At 34.2% G+C, this 22,613-nt stretch overlaps 7 protein-coding genes across 11 annotated transcripts; 6 read left to right on the top strand and 1 right to left on the bottom strand.

The window, feature by feature from the left end:
* The first annotated feature begins 125 nt into the window (after positions 1-125).
* CCT8 (chaperonin containing TCP1 subunit 8) lies at positions 126-2,841 on the top strand. The gene is made up of 2 exons (XM_040725667.2): positions 126-2,187; positions 2,255-2,841. The coding sequence occupies exons 1-2, from the start codon at positions 976-978 to the stop codon at positions 2,681-2,683; spliced, it is 1,641 nt and encodes a 546-aa protein (XP_040581601.1). The 5' UTR covers positions 126-975; the 3' UTR covers positions 2,684-2,841.
* Positions 2,842-3,752: 911 nt separating this feature from the next.
* Rcd5 (microspherule protein Rcd5) lies at positions 3,753-5,737 on the top strand. Its single transcript, XM_040725669.2, has 3 exons — positions 3,753-4,684; positions 4,746-5,005; positions 5,072-5,737. Exons 1-3 carry the CDS (start codon positions 3,950-3,952, stop codon positions 5,523-5,525), a joined length of 1,449 nt encoding a protein of 482 aa, XP_040581603.1. The 5' UTR covers positions 3,753-3,949; the 3' UTR covers positions 5,526-5,737.
* A 156-nt stretch (positions 5,738-5,893) lies between these two features.
* LOC121129986 (uncharacterized) lies at positions 5,894-10,728 on the top strand. The gene is made up of 5 exons (XM_040725672.2): positions 5,894-6,100; positions 9,105-9,194; positions 9,251-9,769; positions 9,836-10,075; positions 10,152-10,728. Exons 2-5 carry the CDS (start codon positions 9,113-9,115, stop codon positions 10,400-10,402), a joined length of 1,092 nt encoding a protein of 363 aa, XP_040581606.1. The 5' UTR covers positions 5,894-6,100; positions 9,105-9,112; the 3' UTR covers positions 10,403-10,728.
* Positions 6,153-8,996, top strand: scaf6 (SR-related CTD associated factor 6). The gene has a single exon (XM_040725659.2). The coding sequence runs from the start codon at positions 6,392-6,394 to the stop codon at positions 8,783-8,785; it is 2,394 nt and encodes a 797-aa protein (XP_040581593.1). The 5' UTR covers positions 6,153-6,391; the 3' UTR covers positions 8,786-8,996.
* Positions 10,729-16,596: 5,868 nt separating the features above from the next.
* LOC121129897 (uncharacterized) lies at positions 16,597-18,914 on the top strand. Its single transcript, XM_040725608.2, has 3 exons — positions 16,597-17,528; positions 17,590-18,048; positions 18,115-18,914. The coding sequence occupies exons 1-3, from the start codon at positions 16,964-16,966 to the stop codon at positions 18,720-18,722; spliced, it is 1,632 nt and encodes a 543-aa protein (XP_040581542.1). The 5' UTR covers positions 16,597-16,963; the 3' UTR covers positions 18,723-18,914.
* Positions 18,901-22,063, bottom strand: LOC121129908 (UDP-N-acetylglucosamine transporter TMEM241). 5 transcript variants are annotated; one of them, XM_040725625.2, is made up of 6 exons: positions 21,959-22,063; positions 21,803-21,898; positions 21,461-21,757; positions 20,121-20,205; positions 19,749-20,043; positions 18,901-19,696 (listed from the first exon to the last, which is right to left on the bottom strand). In XM_040725625.2, the coding sequence occupies exons 4-6, from the start codon at positions 20,166-20,168 to the stop codon at positions 19,074-19,076; spliced, it is 966 nt and encodes a 321-aa protein (XP_040581559.1). In that variant the 5' UTR covers positions 20,169-20,205; positions 21,461-21,757; positions 21,803-21,898; positions 21,959-22,063; the 3' UTR covers positions 18,901-19,073. The 5 variants fall into 5 exon arrangements, with proteins under 5 accessions (XP_040581559.1, XP_040581567.1, XP_071749532.1 ...); XM_040725633.2 differs by having other exon boundaries at positions 21,461-21,744; XM_071893431.1 differs by lacking the exon at positions 21,461-21,757 and having other exon boundaries at positions 20,121-20,207; positions 21,804-21,898.
* Positions 20,368-21,774, top strand: LOC121129930 (uncharacterized). Its single transcript, XM_040725641.2, has 2 exons — positions 20,368-20,891; positions 20,975-21,774. The coding sequence occupies exons 1-2, from the start codon at positions 20,507-20,509 to the stop codon at positions 21,208-21,210; spliced, it is 621 nt and encodes a 206-aa protein (XP_040581575.1). The 5' UTR covers positions 20,368-20,506; the 3' UTR covers positions 21,211-21,774.
* Positions 22,064-22,613: the final 550 nt, after the last annotated feature.

Genomic DNA, 22,613 nt, shown 5'->3' with positions numbered 1-22,613 from the left:
TTTTTCCTGAATGTATGTTTATTAACCCGGTATGCAGTACATGAGTACATGAGGTATGCCAGAAATCTTCTGTGTAGTTTTGTCAGTAGTTTATTATTTTATTTAATAATTGCCATTTGGTCTCATAGGCCATAGCCGCATGGCTGGCTTGGATAAAGTACAATAGTGCATTATTAATAATTATTTTGTGTTATAATACACAGATTCGTTGTAATGATTAGTTAATAAATACTAAATAGTTATATGAACATGTAATTAAACTAATTTTATGATATTGTTTTTTTATCCAAATCCAAAATCTTGTTTATATCCGTCATATTTATTTTCATGATGCTAGAGATCTTTTTTTTAATACTTAATTTTGAACTTTCCACTCCTGCATCTTGTATATTTGATCGAATTACATGATTTAATCAACGATTATGGAACTATTAGTAGTTATTATCATTTATCAGTAATTAATAATCATTCATTACTATTTCGATACAATCTTTAATAATACAAGATATTTGATCTACTTTGTAATGCCCCATTCTATATAACAGCTATTTGTCTTACATAGTGGAAAAAATGACTCATTTTAAAATTCAAGAAAGATTTATAGAGTAAGATTCCAAATTTTACCTTTGAATTAAAATATCAAGCCATTTATTTCTATTTACCTATATTGAATATTTTTTTGTAGAATTGTGTACCTATGAGTGATAAACTATTAACATTTGTTTATATCAAATATCTTAGCATAAGCATTTATTTATTATAATAATGAATACCTAGTAGTCTTTAAAATTAAAAGTCTACCTACCGGCTAACATGTGAATTCGGGCCTTTTTTTTCTTAACAGCATTGATGTGGGAGAGGTTGAGAGACGCAGTGAGAATCCGCTTTATGACAAGGAGCGAGAATATTCCAGAAAATTCCTTCTCTTCCACCCTCTATTTGAATTTATAATCCAAGTCTATCAATACCATCGTGATGGCTCTCCATGTTCCTAAAGCTCCGGGGTTCTCCTCCATGATGAAAGATGGAGCCCGCTTCCTCTCTGGATTAGAAGAGGCCGTGATCAACAACATCAGCGCTTGCAAGGAGTTTACTTCCACTCTTGGCAGTGCTTATGGTCCCAATGGTATGAACAAAATGGTGATCAACCACCTTGAGAAGCTTTTTGTGACGAATGACGCCGGGACCATCATGAGGGAATTGGAAGTGGAGCATCCAGCCGTTAAAATCATGGTTTTAGCTTCCCAGATGATGGAGCAGGAGGTCGGTGATGGAACCAACTTCGTGGTCGTGTTTTGTGGTGCTCTACTCAAAGAAGCCGAGGATTTGCTTCGTATGGGTCTTAAACCAACCGAAGTTGCAGAAGGATACGAATTGGCTCTCGAAAAGGCGATTGAAATCCTGGAAACACTCTCAAATCTCTCTATTAACAACAATCGATCTGCTCAGGAAGTCCAAAAGGCCATTTGTGCCTCCGTTATGTCCAAACAATACGGATATCAGGATTTTCTCTCAGAGTTGATAACAAAAGCCTGCATTTCTATCCTCCCTGAAGAGACCTCATTCAACGTCGACAATATAAGAGTATGTAAAATTTTGGGATCTGGTTTGCTTCAATCACAAGTTCTCCCTGGAATGGTCTTCCTTCGCGCCGTCGAGTCCAACATCATCAATGTCAAGGATGCTAAAATTGCAATCTATACATGTCCCGTGGACCAAACTCAAACGGAGACGAAGGGAACGGTACTCATCAAAACGGCTCAAGAGCTTAAAGATTTTTCCAAGGGTGAAGAAGATTTATTAGAGGGACAAATCAAGGCCATCAAGGATGCCGGTATCGATGTCATTGTTTCTGGAGGGAAAATTGGGGATCTTGCTATGCATTATATCAACAAATATGATATTATGGCCATTCGGCTGACATCCAAGTGGGATGTTCGAAGATTGTGCAGAACAGTTGGAGCCACTCCATTACCAAAAATGACTGCCCCAACTAAAGAAGAAATGGGGTTTGCCGACAAAGTATATGTTGATGAACTTGGTGATACCTCTGTAGTCATTTTTAAACTCGAGTCCAAGGAATCTAGAGTTGCCACCGTCGTTGTTCGTGGTTCTACTGAAAATTATATGGATGATATTGAAAGAGCTATTGATGACGGAGTGAATACTTTTAAGGGACTTTGTCGGGTATTTTAATTATTTATATTTATATATTTTTAAGGAGAACTTTCTAATCCTTAATTTTTTTAACTAGGAACCACGCCTTGTTCCAGGAGCTGGAGCCACAGAGATTGCCCTCTCAATTAAAATTGGAGATTATGCAAAAACCTGTCCTGGGCTCGATCAATACGCCATCAACAGGTTTTCACTTGCTTTACAATCAATTCCACGTATTCTCGCAGAAAACTCTGGATTAAAGTCATCTGAGATGATTGCTCAACTTTTGTCAGCTCATCAAGAAGGAAATTCCAATGCAGGAGTTGATATTGATGCGCCCAATGCTGCTGTTGTAAATACAGCCGAGAAAGAAATTTATGATCTCTTGTTAACCAAGTTCTGGGGTATAAAATATGCAACTGATGCAGCATGCACCATTCTCAGAGTCGATCAAATGATTATGGCCAAACGTGCGGGTGGTCCCAAAGCTAGAGGAGGCGGTGCAATGGACCAAGATGATGATTAAACTTTACTATCTCATAATTTAATACTACTACCATTATAATCAACGTAATACCTGCTAATGTCCTCTTTTTAAAAATGAAAAGGCAAAGGAAGTGTTTTCTTTGTCCCCTAATATTGTAATGTTTTCACATTAACGGAAATATAACTGTTTTAAATGCGCGATCGAGATTTTTCATTCTAATTACAATATCCATCGAATGTGTGACGAAAAGTTATATTAACACGTCTCGTCTTGAGAGGCTGACATTCTAATTCTCAAATAAAAGCTATCATATTTTTACTTAATCTCTTAATATTTTTTGGATATCAATATGGATCAGTCTGTATTATACAGTTACTCCTATTTTGTGGTGAAGATGATTGAAATATTTCAGACTCAAGTTATTAAATCTGGCTGTCTTAAAAAAGGCTTCATATAATATGTACACTATTTATATGCTATAGATATTAGGCAGTTGTTAAGACTGAACATTAAAAAAACTGAGTACCTATTCGACAGATATATAATTATTGTAACTGATTCAATATTCATTTGAAGTATTTTTTTTAATTACATATAAATCCGATTATTTATAATGTGTATAACTTATGGATCGTTAAAAATGCGATTTAAGCTTTTTGTACTACGTGAGTCATATCTCACGGACTATGACTGATAAAGAAACTGCATCATCAAAATTGCATTATTAAAATAGGTGTTTGAATTTGTATTAGAATTTATCATATTGGGATAGGGTAGACCGGACAAGATTTTATACATTTCTTATTATTTTAATAAACTTGTCATGAAGAAGACGACCTTTCTATCATTCAATTCATGAATCGTGATCATAGAGAGTGGAAAAGGTTATTACGATATTATTTGTTTGATCATGATATTTTTTTTTATACATACGAGTAGGTAGTAAGTAAAATGGGGAAGCAATAATGAGCTAAATACAAAAATATCCAATGCTAATAAAATGATATTGGTTAAAAATGACTATTATAAGAAGACCTGTCTCCGGCTTCCCTATATACGTACCCTGGTAGAATTACAAACAACAGCTGAACTCGTGGCTGTTGATCTGGAGCTGAGTCGTCAGCAGAACTAGCTTGATATATACTGAGTATGTAATAAAAAAATCGAAGAAATAGCTAGAGGGTTTTGTGGCAGGTCAACAAGAAGTGACTTGAATTGTGAGACTTGATTGAAGGCTAGAGGCAATGAGACTGGATGGAAGCGGGATGAGAAATGAATGAACCTTGACTGAGGAGGAAAGGAAAAATGAGTTCCTCTTCTGAGAGCAAAGGCTTATCCTCTGCCCAAGTGGAAACGGGTAGGGCTCTGAATCTACCCTCCTACGGCTCTAACCTTCCAGTGGAGCTTCAAGGATCTTCTTGGGAAGAAGGGCAGCCTCGTAAGAGTCGCCGTACCATTAAAAGGAAAAGATTCGATGACGAAATTGTTGACTCTGGACCAGGGATAATTCTCAACAAACCCACGCCAATTAGTCAGCAACAACCCTCCCAACAAGGTCTAGGAGCCCCAACTCCTGGACCTTTACAAACAATCTCTACTGTGGTTGGCAACAGCAGTACTGTTGCAGCCTCTCCCCTTCCACCCCTAGACCCAAATCGAGTATCTCCACCTAAGAAGAAAAAGAAAAAGAAGAAGAAAAGCTCTAGTGGCGGGCGTAGCCGAGAAGGTGGGCGAAATTTAGGGCGTTGGAAACCATGGGATGACTATGCCTTGATTTTAAACACTGTAAGAGTGCGTGATCTATCACTCGTTTGGAAAGGAGTCTCTTTTAGCTGTCATTTCACGTTAGGAGAAGTGACTGAGCGATGGAGCTCACTCATGTACAATCCCCTTATTTCCAAACTAGCCATGAGAGCAGTTCGCAATCTGCATCCTGAAGTCGTCACATCTATTGAGAGGAAGCTCCTCTTCTCACCACAAGAAGAAAAAATTCTTCTGGACATACCCATTCAGAGTCCGCTTCGTCCATCCGACAAACCTGTAAATAATAGAACCTTCAGCAGCATTTTATATACATATCTTCTTTTCTTTTTTTCGGTAGGATCCACAAAAAGAAGAGTTTGATGAGATTCTTAGGAAACATCCACTTGAATTTCATTACTCTCGCACTCCCATCATTTTACTCAAACATTGGCAAGTCATGAAGCAAAATTTTCTTCTCAATGAACAGGCAGTTCATCCCTTACCAAAAGACAATAACATTCTTAACTTTCATGATGCTGAGGACTCCATAAATGATGGGGAACTTTTTGAGCCCAAGGATCAAATATTGGATGCGGAACTAGCTGCTTCTGATCGAAAGTAAGAGCTTTTTCATGTTGCATTAAATATGGTAATACTAATTTAATCTTATTTCTTCTTTTATAGATGTAAAATGGAAATTCGGCACTTGGAGGCAGAAGTGAATCGATGGCAGGTCATGGTCGACAAAGTAAATGGGAAAGGCCCTCCAGATTTTGATAATCAAACTTTAGCTGTACTACGAGGACGTATAGTTAGATACCTCATGAGAAGTAAGGAAATAACTCTCGGTAGAGTGTCCTCTGATTCTTCAGTCGATGTGGATTTAAAACTTGAGGGGCCTGCATGGAAAGTGTCCCGGTGTCAAGGAAGAATTAAGTTAAGGAACAGTGGGGAGTTTTTTATTTATAATGAGGGGAAACGCTCATTATTTGTGGATGGACGACCTGTTCCTCGAGGAAACTCTTGTAGATTGACAAATGATACTGTTTTAGAAATTGCTTCTCTAAAATTCGTTTTTCTAATAAATCAAGATCTCATTGAGGCTATTCGACTGGAGGCTGGAAAGCCGTATGTGTGACAATAGACGCCTGCTTTCTAAGATATTTGCATCTATGTACAAATAATATATAGATTACTCAGAATATTAATATTTATATATATATTATATATACATACACATGATAAAATATGATCGTTTTCTAATTATAAATCCAATTAATTAATGCACCGTATATTAGTTCTTTATTTTACATATATATATATTTATATTGTAATAAATCTTAATTTATTTTCTGTTGCACCCATTTCCTTGAATTGGCCCAACTCTGTCATTAATGTAGTATGTTCACATTCTTATATTACAGTATTGTATTCCACTCCTTGAATATTATGTACATAAATAATACAAACGAGTGGAGTTACGTCATGCATACATTTAGAATAATCATTGATGGACATTTTGATGTAGGAGGAGAGGGGGGGGAAGAGTATTTAAGGCTATGTTGCAAAAGGTCATTCGATCAAATCGTAGTTCTAGATAAATAAATAATGATGACAGGCACCAATTACACATTTGTTCGATCGAACGAAGGAGCTAAGGAGAAGCTGAAAAAGAAAATACGGAGGGATATTCAACTATATTGGAGTATAATGGTAATAAATAGAAAATAAAACTTAATTGGATGAATTTAAGAGATTTAGTCTGCGCGCACAGACGCAGCTCGCAAGTATGCTTTATGTTATTCACTTATAAATAATTTATGTGTATAGAAATACGATGTTTGAGAAGAGAGGAGGTTTTGTTGATTAGCTACTAGTGTATTTTTAGCTGAATCCGACCATAACTGATCAACAAAACTAACATTATCAGCATTCGATCCTCAAGTTAGTTCTGCAACGCCTCAGTTACAATTAATTGTAACTCTCCAAGAAATTCTTTGAAGAATGGAGCCTCTTCCTCCTCCTGATGCAGAGCTGCGTATCATTATTGACAAATTGGCCATTTTCGTTGCTCGAAATGGTCCTGAGTTTGAGGAAATGACGAAGAGTAAGCAGAAGAATAATCCGAAGTTTGGTTTTCTATTTGGAGGTGATTTTTACGACTACTATGCATGGAAAGTAATGAACCAACAAAAGGCTCTGGGACACCATGAGCCTGAATGGCCACCACAGGCATCTTCAGGACGTTCTGAGTTTAGAGAAAGGATTCAAGCACTTGAGAAGCAACAAAAGACACTGAGAGATCAAATTCGTGAGTCGGAGTCTAATTTGTTGGCACAGGAAGAAGTGATGGAACAGCAAACTTTGAGTGTATCCACTGAAGCCATTTCTAGTGCAAAGTTTGAGAGACTGGAACTTTTGGGCGCGGACACTGGGCTTTCACTCGAGGAAATGTCTCACGTTTTTCAACCCATCATTGACTCATGTACCAAAGACTCCATCTCTAGTGGCAAATCATGGATATTTGCTAATGCGACGTCTCATGACAAGAATCAGCTCATTGCTCATTACTTGTCATATCGAGTGACGCAAGAAGACGTTTCCTTCCTTACACGACTTCATCTCATCTATCTCATGAACGACGTTCTTCATCATTGTGTACGAAAAAATGCAGATGAGCTCAAGCATTCTCTGGAGTCTGTTGCTGTTGAAATGTTTTGTGCAGCAGCTCTTCATGCAAATGATGATCAGCAGCTTAAATTAAATAAGCTCATTAATTTGTGGGAAAGCAAATCCATTTTTAGTATGTCAACTTTGAGCAAAATGAGACAACCAGAGGAGTCATGGCAATCTTATAAGCAAGAACTAAGTGAAGACTATCGTAATGAAGTCCGGAATGTAACAGAGTCCTTCAAATCAACTTTGGAGAACTACAAAGCTCAGCATCATAACTTTGTTGCACATGCAAATGCCAACATACAGTCTCTCTCTCTACAAATTGATTCTATTCATGAACAAATGTCTGTTGAGGAAAATGTCACTGGAAGATCTCATGAATTTGTTGCTCCACCCCCTCAAGACACTTCATCCTCTTCTTCGTCACTTTACACAAACCCTAAGGAATTTTCATCAAGTCATGAGTACCCTATACCACCAACACATGATTACCCTCCGCCACAAGCACCTTGGAGTGCTACACCCCCTGGATCCGAAGATCAGTCTCAAAGACCAAGTCGATGGGACGAATCCTCCCAATGGCAACAACAACAGCACCAGCAGAAACAACCTCCCACTCATAATCAACCACCCTATGGGCCTCCCCCTCAAATACCAGTCCTTCCTGATTTATCTCGGCCTCCTCCTGGATTCAACCCATCATTACCACCTCCTGGAATTCCTCCACATCACATGCCACCACTCACTCCCCAACAACAACAACCCTCCCAGCAGCAACAACCTCAACCTCATCCACCTTCTCTCATGTCTATTACACCCATGATTGATGATAAAGCCTTACAACCCACACTTCCTTATTACGACCTCCCAGCTGGGCTGATGGTTCCTCTTGTCAGACTAGAGGACCAGGATTACAAAAGACCCATAGATCCCTCAAAAATACGATTACCTCCTCCAGCACCACCAACCGATAGACTTTTAGCCTCATTAGAAGCCTTTTATTCTCAACCTTCTCATGAATCTCCGCGTGATTTAGACGGATTTGAAATATTGGGACTGTTTGAGTATAGTAAAGAAAAAAATAGTGCTATTGAGAAGAAGAAAAACGATATTCTGTGTGGTAGGAGGGAAGAGTCGCCAGCTATTTCCCCTGAAAGATGGTCTATGTCCTCTACTCCTGAACCAAGAGCCTCTCCTATTCCCCAACACAATCGTCATCGACGTGAATCGAATGAAGGAAATCGAAAATCAAAGAGAAGATCCTATCGCTCTCGAACTAGGTCTCGCTCTGGCTCTAGAGAATCCACTCCTGACAGACGTAGAAGTGGAATGCGAAGATCCCCTTCTCCATCATCGTATTCAATGCCATCCTATCTCACCAAAAGAAGTCCATCACCACAACAAAGGCGATCTCGACGGAGAAGTGGAAGCCCTGATAATGATTCTTACCATGGGGGATCCAGAAACTCATCTCCAGCAGTTATTGATTCGTCTAATAAAGGTCATCAAATGATGCAACGAATGGGTTGGAAATCAGGAACAGGACTTGGTTCCTCTGAGTCTGGTATCGTAGAACCTATCTCTGGTGGTGAGGTTCGAGATAGAAAAGATCTATATAAGGGCGTAGGTATTAGTAATAGTGATCCTTTTGAAGCATTTCGTAAAAATAAGGCGGGATCCTATTATACAAGAATGAAGGAACGCTCTGATTCGAGGAAATGAACTATGAAAAATCTTTTTCTATGTAAATTTTGTATTATTTCCTTAGTCCTTGTTTAATGAAGACTGGAATCATGTTACTCTCAAGTTCATCTTTTTAATATGAGTAAACTCATAGCATTTTCTAAGAATTATTCACTAGATATTCTACCTATATAATGATTAATAAGTGATTCTTCTTTTGTATTTATATTAATAAATAATATGTGTCTAACTCATTTCTTTTCAATAATATTGAAATACATGTGGAGGTAAAAAAAGTTAGATCACTGTAATTGAGCTATATGAATTAAACATCAAATTCGTATTTTCTATCTTTTAGCGTTTAATATGAGCTATCAGCAAACTAATTTATATCCTAACATAGAGGCATCATCAAGAGATCGTCCTCAAGATCCTTCGTCACATCCAAGTTTGTATTCAGTGATTTGCAATTGGTTATTGTTTAACTAATTCTTATTCATGTAGATGCATCCGATACCACATCCGGAAAGGCAGCTTCTAAAGCTGGGGCCTATGGTGGGTCGGAAGCGGGATCCATGTTGGGTAATATGGTTGGCCCCCCTATTATTGGAGGGGTAATAGGTAACTTGATTGGAGAGCGGGTTGGTGAAAAAATCACAAAGGAAACAGGTCTGGATGATGCAGCCGGAAGGATTGGACAGAAAGTTGGGGGTGTGATTGGACAGAGAAACGCTGACAAGGCCGGAGAAATTGCTCTCTCAGCTTTTGGGTATTCAGAACGAGAAGAGTGCGTTTGCTGTCCCTGTTTGCCAGCATCACAGACCATGCTCTGGGTTATGATTGGTTTCTTTATCTTTAATTGGTACAGACTTGGTGTTGGTATTGATTTTGAAAAAAGTTGTGATGCTCAGAATAACGGATCCGTAAAAACCGTCACTGTTCCTTCCGACGAATTGGTTAATTCTACTTCTAGTATTTCTATTTATGCTCATAATACAATGACAAACGAAACTACCTACATGGGTATTCACGATATTTTACCTTTCTCTGATTTTTAATTAAATCCTTGATTCCTTTTACTTTTAATAGTATCGTATCCTTGCGAATTTGGCTTCCACTATTTAGTTTCTGGATCAACAGTTTGGTTGATTATTCTCCCCTTTACAATACTCACACTCTTTGGAAATTGTTGGAGGCAATGTTGTTGCTGTCTCTGTGATCCAATTGTCTGTGTCTCCACAATTTTTGATTTTATTCGTCGCTGCTGTTGTGAAATTAAAAGATTCAATTGCATTGACTTTATATGGTACTCTTTTTGTACCTTTCATTGTAAGTGATTCTTAAATGCATAATTCGTATAAAAATTTAATTACACATATTCTTTAAAAACACACCTTCTACATAGTTATATGGGCATGTTGTGCACTTAAATGGTTCATACAAGTCCTATACTTTAAGGACGAATCACTCAACTACGAGGTCTTAATGGATAATACTCTCAAAGACGCCATGATATCCTCTATTGTTTTGGACCTCCTAATTCCTGGTTCTGAAATATTTCACAAAATCCGTCTTTTTATCAAACATGAAAAAAATCCTACAAATGTAGGCACTGAATTGGATGAGTCCACTACGCTTCGTTCAAAATATCCTTAAATAAATATATTTACATAACAATATTCAAATTCATTCTTCCACTCCAATTGCCCTTAATGCTACTTTGATTAATTCCTATTAAAGAACCTAATGGCTAATTCATTAACCTATTTGTTAATCAATTATGATTATAAATTTGCATATATTTGAAAATGTATATTTATTTTATAACTTTAATAGTACCCAGCTCGTTCCACTCTTTATATTAAAATTATGCTTTTGTTGTTATCATATCATATCCTAACATGTTTAACTTTATTATGCCACATTAGTATACAATAATACTTATCAAATTGAAATATAGTAAATGTTATTTTTTAACTTCACTTCCTCAGTCGTATCTTTGTTTATGTGAACAAGTTAGTGAAAATGGTTTTTTGTATGTTCAGTAAAAGAGATTCCATATATTTTGTTGAGAAAACATGGCCGGAGAATTGGGGTGTATCCACCAATCAGATAGATAGGTGAGTAATTATGGGGAAATAATTGATAAATATTTCCACATAGATAGATTTAACTACAAAAACCTATTAATGTAATAGCCGTAGAGAAAGAAATTTATCCATAGGACAATTTGCAAAAATACTAAATAAATAGAATAGAAATGGGATAAAGTTCTTATACTGAAAGCCAAGTCGAGTCTCAAGTCTTTATTCTTAAGTCCAAATCCATGAATATTTTCATCGAGTCCAGTGAAAGTCTTCAGTAAATAAAATATACATTATAGCCTATAGGGTATGTGGGGTCTAATGTGTTCATTTTTTAAACTTTTTCGTGCATCATAACTAAGAAAAATGATACCTTTTGAAAAAAATATATAGCTTATCTACATTTTGACACTAAAGTTAATTCTGTTTAAGGTTACCATTTTGTGTTAAAGTACGTTAAAAAAAAAGAATGATTGTCATTTTTATAACATTATGTTTAAATATCACGTATTTTATTTTGTATCGAGAAAAAACCAAATTCTTAATCCAAGAAAACATGTAAATTCGGGGGAGATAGGTATGCTAATGCAAGGACTAGTCCTCCTTGGTGAATGTAGTAAGCGGAGGAAGGAGATTGGAATGAGTGGATGACACACTAAATATGTAGTTGACATAGCCATATATTAATTTCATTTTACCTATTTTATCCCTGTTGGATCCAACGTTAGAAAAAAGTGATTTTTTTATTAACCTAATTTAACCTAAATGAGCTTATATAAAAAGTTATGTCTATTTATTTTCTATGAGTTTTAGGAACCTGAATTTAGGTAATTTTTCCCGTTATTATTTTTTAAAGCATATATTGCCCAAAAAACATACAATTAATAATATAAATTTGATTGGAATCGATACAGTTTAATAACCCATAGTTTGGGCTACATTTAAGTATTTAAAAGAAAATTTTATGATTTTTGTAACTGTACAGTTATTATCCGTTAACTAAAATGCACCTATTTGACCCCACACTACCTATCCGGGGATCAAATTTAAATAATTTCAAGTCTAAGTTGAGTTGCGAGTCTTAGGTTTTAAGACTAAGTCAAGTCTTGATTTTTTTATTGTTAAATCAAGTTGAGCCTCGGGTCCTAGTCCCAACCACTGAACTGATTAATGTACTAAGATTTTGTAGGAACTTATGTTAAGTTATTTGCCAAAAATTGAAATGATTAAGTAGTATTCAGTTTTAATTAATTTCATAAATCATAATGAGGAGACTTTCATTTGTAGAATAAATATTTAATTTCTATTTTCTTGGTTTATTCTATTTAGGGACAAATATTGGTATAATATCGATAATGAACGAAAAATATCAGCATATATACCATATATGCAATATCGATATTGGGAGTGAAGAAATGGGATGCATATATTATGGGTTATTCCATTTTAAATTTTCAGAAGGAAACGGATTTGATTCAAATTCAATGATATTTGGTATTATTGATAGTAAATCAGCTCATAAATGAAGTTTTGGATCAGAAACTCAATCCAACTTTGAATTCTAAGTTCTATACGATGAAGAAATTAGCATTTTGATGAACGTTTGATTTGTGATATCTTGTAAGCCAAAGCAATGATAGGCAAGTATAATACATCATTGGAAAGCTATCAAATAGCTAAACTAAGATTTGTCAAATTTTGTATTTATTTTTAAAAGTAAACCATGACCCTAGACCTTAACCTTAATTTTTTCAAGGATTTCCCTTTGATTTTTTTAAAATTTTAACCATCTAAAGGAAAAACATATAAAGTGGAAAATTCATGAAATTAAGAGTAATGGTGCAGAAACGTCCGCAGTAGCCCCCCAAAGAATGAATTTTTGATTCTTATTAAAAAATTTATTATTTGATTTTTTTTTCAAAAAATTAAATAATTGAAGTTTAATTAAATTTTTCAAATTTAAAAAATTAATTACTTGTGAATAGGTATGGATTTTTGAAAAATTTCTCATTAAAATTTAATATTTGAAATTTAATTTTAGAAACTTTTTTCCGAAAAATTTAATTTTTGAGAGTAACTATAGATTCTCTAAATTTTACTCCCCAAAATTTAATTTTAGATTTTTTTTCTAAAAAAACTCATTTTTTGTAAACAAAATTTAAAATTCAGACCTATTCACATAATATTTATTTTTTTGTCCTAAAACTTCAAATATCCACAGCTTTTCACAAAAATTTCGAGTATTATTTTATTTTTTTCCCTAATAATCTTTTTTATGAAAATAAATCTTTTAAAAAAAAATTTTTACCCCTATTTACGCGTAAAATTTTTGATCTTCACCAAAAAAATTCTAGTGAAAAGTAAAAAAACAAACAGTTACAGTCCCTCCAGCCTACTCCCTACGAAACCCCCTGGTTTTCTTAAGTCAGTATTCCGAATTTATAAATAATCACATAAAAAATAAAAAAAATAGTATGAATTTAGAATTACTTTCAAGTTACAAGGGGACATAAATAACGGCATTATCAATTTATATCTTAATCTAACTTTTGAGGATTTTGATTTACCCCAGGAGTACCATAAAAGTTTTAAAGTTCACTACCGAGGACTAAATATGAACAGGTTCCCTACTAGAGTTTCTCTCTCGGTATTCTGTTTGCATGGAATTTCTCAGGATTTTATGGCTACAAAAAATCCAGTTATATAATCCACCAAAAATTAAATTGTTCATCACCTACTATTTAATTTTTTTACGGGTCAGATCGGTTTAAGGAATTTAAACAAAGCTGGACTTACAGATTTAAAAAAGTAAATCGCGCACTATTAATGATAATTATAAAAATAGAAATATAGCTTATATGAGTAAGACTAGCATAAAATTTATTATTTATTCTTAAAATATAAAAAAAACTTCAATTTAAGTATTTTTTATTTACTAATGGGATCCCGATATTTAGACATTTGTTCCCATAGATCCAACTCAAAAACAATAAGGGACCCTAGTATACACATTATTATTTAATTGAATATGAAGCAAACGTTCCTAAACTGGGGTTAATCCCTTTGCTTCTAAAATATTTAATACAAATTTAAATACAATCAGTCATATATTCGACTTAATTATATTTTATTTTGGAAGTATTATAGCGCAACCTTTATTGTTTATTTGTCCAATAAGAATATTAAAAGCTAAATTGAAAAAATCAATCAATATTGAGACTTTTTTTAGGGTAAATTGGTTTAATTTGTAATAAAAAGTTAATTCTTTATTTTGGCTATGATATAAAGCAATTGAAAGAAAGTGAAACCAATATTAGCTTCCAAATAAGATCCTTTATTTTACTCGATTTTTTTATTAGACACATTCCATAGGAATGAAGATAATGTCATAAATCCTGTATCCTTCAAGTGCCGGAGTGTTTTTTTACAATTGTTATTACCTTTGATTTTCATCTATATAGTTCTTTCACCTCGAAATATAGCTCGTGATTATACTCTAAAAGTTTGATTTTTTTTTAAAAGGCTCTAAAAACCAAACTTAGGTTGGTTGAAGGTTTTAATTATCATTTTCGTGTTATACGGCTTAAATATCAATAATATATATAGGTTTCAGACCATAGGCAAAAATGCTATTACATAGTCTAATTAAACATATTAATTATCTGATTAGCTTTTAGTATTTTTTGCGAAATACTGTTCTTGTACGATTAATAAGTTAATAACAATGTATATGTTTGAAATAATGGTATAATTTATTCTAATATAAATCTGTGGAATTTGTGAATAGGTATCATTTGAAAATAAAAAGGTAATAATTATTAGTTAGAATCAACTCTGGAAGTGCATCATCGTCTATTTTCCACTTGGCTGATTGCATACAACACTTGAATGAGCAGTTCCAATAAACTATTAGTTCAACAATTAGGAACTTTCATCATAATCTATAATAGTAATGTCAAATTGAAGTTTGTTCATCTTGGAGAAAGAGTCGAACACGTCGTCCAGATGATGGAGAGTAGTAGGATGCATCATTTATTCGATTTTTTAGTATAGATTGAACGGAATTATTTCCATTCTGAGTAAAAGTGGGGGTGGCTTTATGTAATCCTAGGGGAAAAAATATATGCATTGATCCCTGAGCTGAGCATGTGTTAGTTATTATAACTTATATAAACTTATCAAGAGTATAATAGTGACTTGAGGTGCGACCTACCCTGCTTATTTTCCAATGGATCATGGGTTTGTGAAGGCGAAGAATAAGAGCTTTTGACTTTAACTGGAGCATACTTTATGGTAATAGAAAATGTTTTATTGTTAGAGTCATTCATAGCTTTTTAAATAAATATGTTGCCACTACTAAACATTAAATTATTACATCTCACCAAGGTCACTCTCAATAACCAACTGTGATCGTTTTAATTCTGTTACTTTACTATTATAATAGAATAGTTCTCTTCCTTAGATCACACCACTCTTTGATGTATGCTCTATGTATATATTTTTTGTATGATTAAGTGTTCTGTGTTACAGTTAAGCCGTGGCCGGAGGAATAGGAATATAGTAGTAGTACATATTACAACATAAATTCAACAGAAGAGGAGATACTTTTTTTTAAATACATCTTTCTGATCATGATATAAATGTCATTGTTGGTTCCACTTGTTACTTCCTATATTAGTATACATAATAACTAATATATAAAAATATGATTTGAATTATACCGCCATAAGACGTCATATAACCTGTTATTGGTCCAAATAGACAACAGTTAAATTAAAATAATATATATCAAAATTATGATGTATTTAAACATATACATAACAAATAAGCTCTAAGTCAAGAATGCACTTTTAGGGATAAGTAATTGTTTAAGATCCACAATCACACCAAATAGTGAGTTGAAAGGAAATGAGATTGTGAATGATGGCCGATGGGATTTGATTGGTCAGGCACACAATAATTATTATTAATGTACTGTTATATATATATATGGTCCTTGTTCATATGCAAGGCAATTAACCATGGTGCATCACTTCTATAGAATACTATGAAATATTTCCAAAATTCAGTTATAATCCGTAATATTTATTGTATGTATGTGATAATATGAATTTTTAAACTATAAAAGCGGTCGACAAACAATCTCAAAAACTTTTTTCAACCCTTGTTATTGTAAAATAGTTTAAAATATGAATGCTACACTATTTTGGTAGCAATTTAACATGTGTACCCTCATTTTTTGTTGATAAAGGTCACCTTTGTATTGACCTATAAATACATTTTTTATGACAATTGTAGTCGTATCGCATTTGGTTCTTTTCATCGAATTGAGAAAAGGATTTAACTGATCTAGCTAGTTATGAGATTGCTCCAAAAAGAATGTTTGTAAATCAAGGGATTTGATTTGTAGTACCTATATCTAAAGGATTCAATTTGATTGGACGATTGTGATTCTTTTTTTATCTTTAGCTAATCAAAATGAGTTTTGAATTATCTTATTAGTTAATGATAATCATAGCTACTAGATACTCAAGGTTAATAGAATTATATTTATATTATCTTGCTAGTTAATAACTCTTTTGCGAGTTAAGACCAAAGAATATATAGAAGTTCTTTATATATACTTTGGTTGAGACAAACCATTTTAGTGATAGCATTTTTACTTTTTACTTGTTAATGCAGTAAAATATTGATGATGATAAATGAATAATGATTTATAATAGAGAGGAGTAGGAGGGAAAAATAAGGTATGTTTATAAATATGCAGGCTCTCCTAAGGTATGCTTTTGAATGTATGTAGGTACAAGATTCAACAACATAGCCTATTTATTAATACTGACTGTATGTAAGCAGAAGGTATTTACTCACACTCAGACTGCTGTTTAAATGAGTAATAACTAATATATAGCCTGAGCGTGCCTGTGTAGTATTGTAAAGACTAAAATATCAAGATATTAAATGCTTTTATTAAGGAAGGTCTCCTAGTTAGTAGTTGAGCCATCCCATTTCTCCCTTACTTCTACTATTATTTACTAACCAAGATACACCATCAATTATTTCTTCATACTGAAACACCTAAGCAGTAGAACGTCAAAAGCAATGATCATTTGTAGGGAATAAATGCCAAAAAATAATGGCTATTCCACCCCTTATTGTCGTTTGCACTCTACTAAGTAGTCTAGTAGTCGGAGAAGAGGATGTGGCGGTGGTGGACTCAGACTACAGTTTGCTACCCCAAGATAACTTGTGTAGTCTTCACATTCAAATTTATAACACTTCAGCAAATTATGTTCATTTTGGCTGGAGCTTCAGCTGTGATGATTCCGGAACGGCCTATAAAATCCACTATGAACATCTAGAATGGATGTCCTGTCCACATGGGACCAGGAGCAAGGAAGAAGCCCATGGAAGAGGCTACATTCAAACTTCAGATGAAGAATATAAAATTAGTGGACTCATACCTTTCTCAGTTTATCGGATATCCATTAAAGCCATACCTAAAAATCCCAATCTACAAGTGGTAGAAAATTTCATTATGGCAGAGACAAAGCCCTTGCCTCCTAAGGTTCAATTTGGAACAAGTATTCTTCCCACTAAAGTATCGAAAAACAGTTTGAAATTCTTTTGGAGAGATCCGTCAACTTCTCAATGTAAGGATTTTAATGGTATCATATCTCATGGACGATACATTTTCAAAGGTATGTATTGCCGAAACAATGGAAATAAAGTCAATAATGCCTCATTTTCTACGTTCCTTAGGCGAAGATCATTGGAATATTAATGATGAACGGGAAGGAACGATACCAATTACTGAAAACTCTATAGAATTTACCAAACTCCGTCCTTATTCATTCTATTCCCTTAGTCTATATACGCTTAACTCAAATAAAATGCTTAATCCAATACCTCTAATAATCAAGGCTCGTACGAATTCATCAGTTCCTCCTTCACCATTAAATGTTGAGGTCTTAACATCATCATCTAAAGATTCTGTGCCTTTGAGATGGCAACCTGGCTATCCACCTACAGGGGAAATTGAACGTTATGTGATAAAATGGAAGTATAGTGGAGCTGAGAATTGGATGAGTTCTCTCTCAGTTCCAGAACTTATTGCTAAGGATGTTTGTGATAAAAATGAGTACAAATATAACTGCTACTCCATTCCAGAATTGAACACAAAGCATAATTTAACCTTTGTCATCAGTGCTTATAATAAAGGTAATACAAAAATACTTGTTTTAAAAGATACTCTTCATTTACGGACTTTTTTCTCAAAAAAAATAGGAGTACAAGAGAAATCGGAGTGGTCTAATGAAGCCAGATTTGTTACAAATCATACTACTTCTATAGTTCCTTTTGGCAATTCTGGATCTCTTGCCATTTGGGAGATTTTATTAATTTTATTATTTTCATTATTAGCCATGACTTTAATCCTTGGATTTGTTTGGCTTAAATTTTGTCACAACAAGGATGGTAAATACCTGTCTGTACCCATCTACCACATGTCCAGAGGAGGTGGGAACAAAATGAATGAAGAATCTAATTTATCTTCTCCTCTAACGAGAGAACTATCTAAGTCGATACAAAATGTTCCTTTACCTCCTGTTCCTGGCGAACATTTATATGAGGAGCTTCCGACTAAGTCAACACTCCCAGCCAACAAATTGGAGTATGATGAAGAAATGTACCTCAAGCCTAAGTATAATATTTCCAATGCAAAAAGCTCAGATAGTTTAGATACTAGTGAATATCTACAACCAACTTTCAATCAAGTGACAGTAGACACTTCTAACCTACACCAAGGCGATTCCAATCTGGTGAGTGAGAATCCTCCACTACATTCTTCCCCTATTCCCGTACGAAGCTATGAACAAAAGACACTCAATACTTGATCATTAATCATATGTATACCTTTAGTTAATATTTCTTTTTTTCAAACTATTGTTGATTATGTATTTAGTCTCTACCGTCATTCATTTTCGTCGAACCCAGATATATTTTATGTCATGCTAGTTCTGTGAAAGTTCAGTTTATATAATTTATTTAGTTTAAAAAAGTAATATAGATATATAATTTTTCTAAAATTATCATTTATTGAATTCATGAATCAACATAGTATTTTATAAATCTTATTTATATTTTGTAATTTCATGGGGGAAAAATAGAATAGAATAGGCGAATATGTATTTTCTATGCCACATACACACACAAAAAAAACTCTTAAATGAAATAATGAAATGCATCTAAGCGAGTAGAACTTCCTTGTCAAGTTCATCGTCTCCTGAATGAGACGCTTCGTCCTCATCCTCTGAACCATAATACGTAGGAACAAGCAAATGTGAAACAAGATTCACTGCAACAAGGATCCATGCCCAATTAGGAAGTTGAGCTTGTGAAAAGACGATCCAGGACCCAACTACACAAACCATAGTTCCGACATGCGCAATGATCCCAGAAGGTGGAGATTTACAGAAATTACAGATGTAAGCATTCAATCCAGCGCCGCTCACACCACTGACAAGTGATCCCAAAAGAAAACTCATTTGTCTTCTATGTTGAAAGTTGAGGGCTTCAAAGGCTTCTTCCAAATATATAGATGCTGGGGCTAATACTATAAAACTAAAAACATATCCATAGTATAATCTATCAATTGCCATGTATCGAGCATCACAGATTCGGCTATGAAGGGATGCAGCCAAAAGGCATACTATATGAATCAATAGCCAAAAGTAGGGCGAGTAGAACCCATCTTCAGTTGTTCGGAAGAAAAAACCATACACTCCAAATATGAGACTCGTCGTGGTAACAATAACTGAAGCAACTTGCTGCACACAGAAGTTTTTCCGTTCAGATATGAGAAATATCCCTGAATAATAATGAGTCAAATTATATTTTGATGTATAAAAAGTCCTACAAACCTGCCGGTACGAACGTACAGCCAACAGCAAATTCTGTAATAGATATAACACTCAGTGCTTTGGAACCTGTAATGAGTGAAGCCGTAAAGAATAAGAAGAATGGAAATAAGGACACAAAGCCAGGTTTGTCAAGGGGCGTAATAGACTTTTTGAGTCTCAAATTCAAGGGCAAGTAAGAGGACGTCCACATCCTGAGGACTATGAATCCAACAAGGGTTTGCCACCCTTGAAAAACCATGGGATATTTGAATCCCAGCTCTGTCAGAACATATTTGTTGCAGAACCATGTTGTTGTCTAGAATTTAAATATAAATTATATAATATATAAGTACGTTTGTACTTTTGCGAGAGTTAGGAGGAATGAGTAAGTACCTGTAGGACTGAAATAGTGAAAGCAGTTCGAAAATGATCCTTAATCATCTTGAGATAAAATGTGATTCTTTCAAAAAAAATTATACTGAAATAGACAAAAGAGAAACATATCATTTATAAATTATAAGGAATGAATGGATACTATCGATGAGCGTATGTATGAATAAATGATTAATTAATTATTATTGAAAGGATGAAGCTGCTAGTGACCGAGTTGCGATTAATTTTTAATATTAAGTAAGGAGTAAGGTGGGTAGGTTAATGATGGCGAAGACTTGAGAAGGGGAGAGGGAGAGAGGGAAATAGATTCAACTCATTGTAAATGAAAAGAATTCCTAAGAGAAAAAAGATATTAACCGGATTTACTTCATTTATTTGACTTCAAAATGTGGGATGACAGTTCCGAAAATGACCTTTTACTACGAGTTCAGGACCCCATCTTAGGCTCCACTAGTCGTGACAACAGTCATTCAGAAGAATTGGTGGACCTTCAAAATGCAGCAAGTTGCCAGCATTCACTCGAAGAAAGTCCTTTCAAGGCTATACAAGAGAAGGAGTGGGACTTGGATGAATTACTTGAAAACGAGTCCATCAAAGGTTTTTCCTTAGAGAATGACAAAGACACAATCAATACTTCTGTGAATATACCATTCAATGCTCCTCTTCACCTACTAAAAAAATCCTGGGTTGAATCAAATAAAACAAGAGCACGGATCCCACTCAAAAGTATCGATATCAATAAGGAAAATATTCACTTCCACGGATCCAAAAGTAATGCAGCTCCTCATTTCCTTCCTTCCTCTCCATTATTCTCCTCTTCATCATTTTTAAACGCCTATTTATTTTTTCCATAGCTTTGCTTCGAAAGCCAAAGGTACAATACTTGATCAATGACACTTCCAGTGGGCTTCGCCTTCCAAGGAGAAAAACTCTGAATATTCTGAAGAAACAGCGCTTAAAAGAAGGCACAACAGAAGATCAAAGCTCTTCTTTATCCACTCTTGCGTTCTTAGATTCAAGAAAAACAGAAATGGTGGAAAAGAGATCCCGAGCCTTCTGCTGGAAAGCAAGAACTTCTCATGAGCTATGAATTGATGGGGTCCCAGATCATTTTCGTAGTGTCTGTGTTTTTTGTTTTCAGTTTTAAATTACACTATGCAGCTATTAGAAATTCAACTTAGTTTACAATGAATTGAAATAGGTTTAAAACTATTTTTTAAAGAGGGTTTTTGAAGGGGTTGAGGAGTTAGTAAGGGAGTTGAGGCTCCTTCTAAATTATAAACATATGCAAAACATTTAATGTGATTAATTATTATTATGTATTTGTTCTAATACTTTACCTCAATATATATATCTCTATTTATTTATTATATATCAATAATATGTATTTACGAATACTACTGTTATTATTTAGTATGCTTCCTGACTGAAATGCCAAAACATTCCTCAACAGCAACCATCAAACTCATTAATATTGTTTATTACTAAGTAATAAATCCAATTTAAGTCTTAATTTTATCTCTATGCTTTTTCTCACTCCCTTTTGGTTAGTAGATTTAAAAATTTTACGATGAATTTATCCCTATAAGTATTTATTATAAATGATGAAAGTCTCCAAACAACCCTGGAATAAACACCTATTTTTACTTGAAAATTAGTACGTTATTAAGTATTATTGTTACTAGTATCAGTTCTTAAAAGACACGTCACGATCATCACATCCTTGATAACTCATATAATATCATACGTAGGTAATACATAGCTTGGTTGTTGATTAACTAAGGGGATTCATAGATACAATATTAAGAACAAAAAATGACAGTTGTACGTACAATTACGTCAACAGAAGAGTAAAAGATGACGTCAACAAGAGTGTGTGTGGGTGCCCTGGTTTGGGTATTGTATATTATATCAATGATATATCGGAAATAAAAGTGACTTTCCACATCTATAGGACGTGTGCAAGTAAACATCGTGTTTGAGAATGCGTTTCTCCAGACTTGAGGACTCTGCATATTACAATCTTTCAAGCCTCAACGGTTCTTTTTACCAAATTCAACAGATTTTGTAGATTATAATATTTCAATGTGCTACTAATAAATACATGCTTCGAATATAATTTTTATATATTGAGGTGTTTTTTTTCTCTTAACAACAAATATTTAAAACAGCAAAACCTCTTCATTTTGATAAGGATGATTGTAGAGGTTTAAAGATTATAGTATGTAAAGTCCTTGAAAATAAATTACCCATTCCCATCCGCGTTGTTTACGTGTACACATTTTATAGATGTACCTTCAAAAACTCACATAAGTGAGTTTTTGATGCTCATTCGGACTAAAAGAGGTCTTTGGATCCGTAGCGACATCTATGTACATCATCCTGAGTACTCCTGACTATGCACCTTGTAAATTTCACTTCATTGAATTATTATCACAATGATGGAGTTGATGCAATCGCAGCCATTTTGATTTTCTCCATATAGTACAGAGC

This window comes from Lepeophtheirus salmonis, chromosome 1, assembly GCF_016086655.4.
Source record: "Lepeophtheirus salmonis chromosome 1, UVic_Lsal_1.4, whole genome shotgun sequence".
Classification (NCBI taxonomy): Eukaryota; Metazoa; Arthropoda; class Copepoda; order Siphonostomatoida; family Caligidae; genus Lepeophtheirus; species Lepeophtheirus salmonis.
This window is presented reverse-complemented; position numbering and strand designations above follow the sequence as displayed.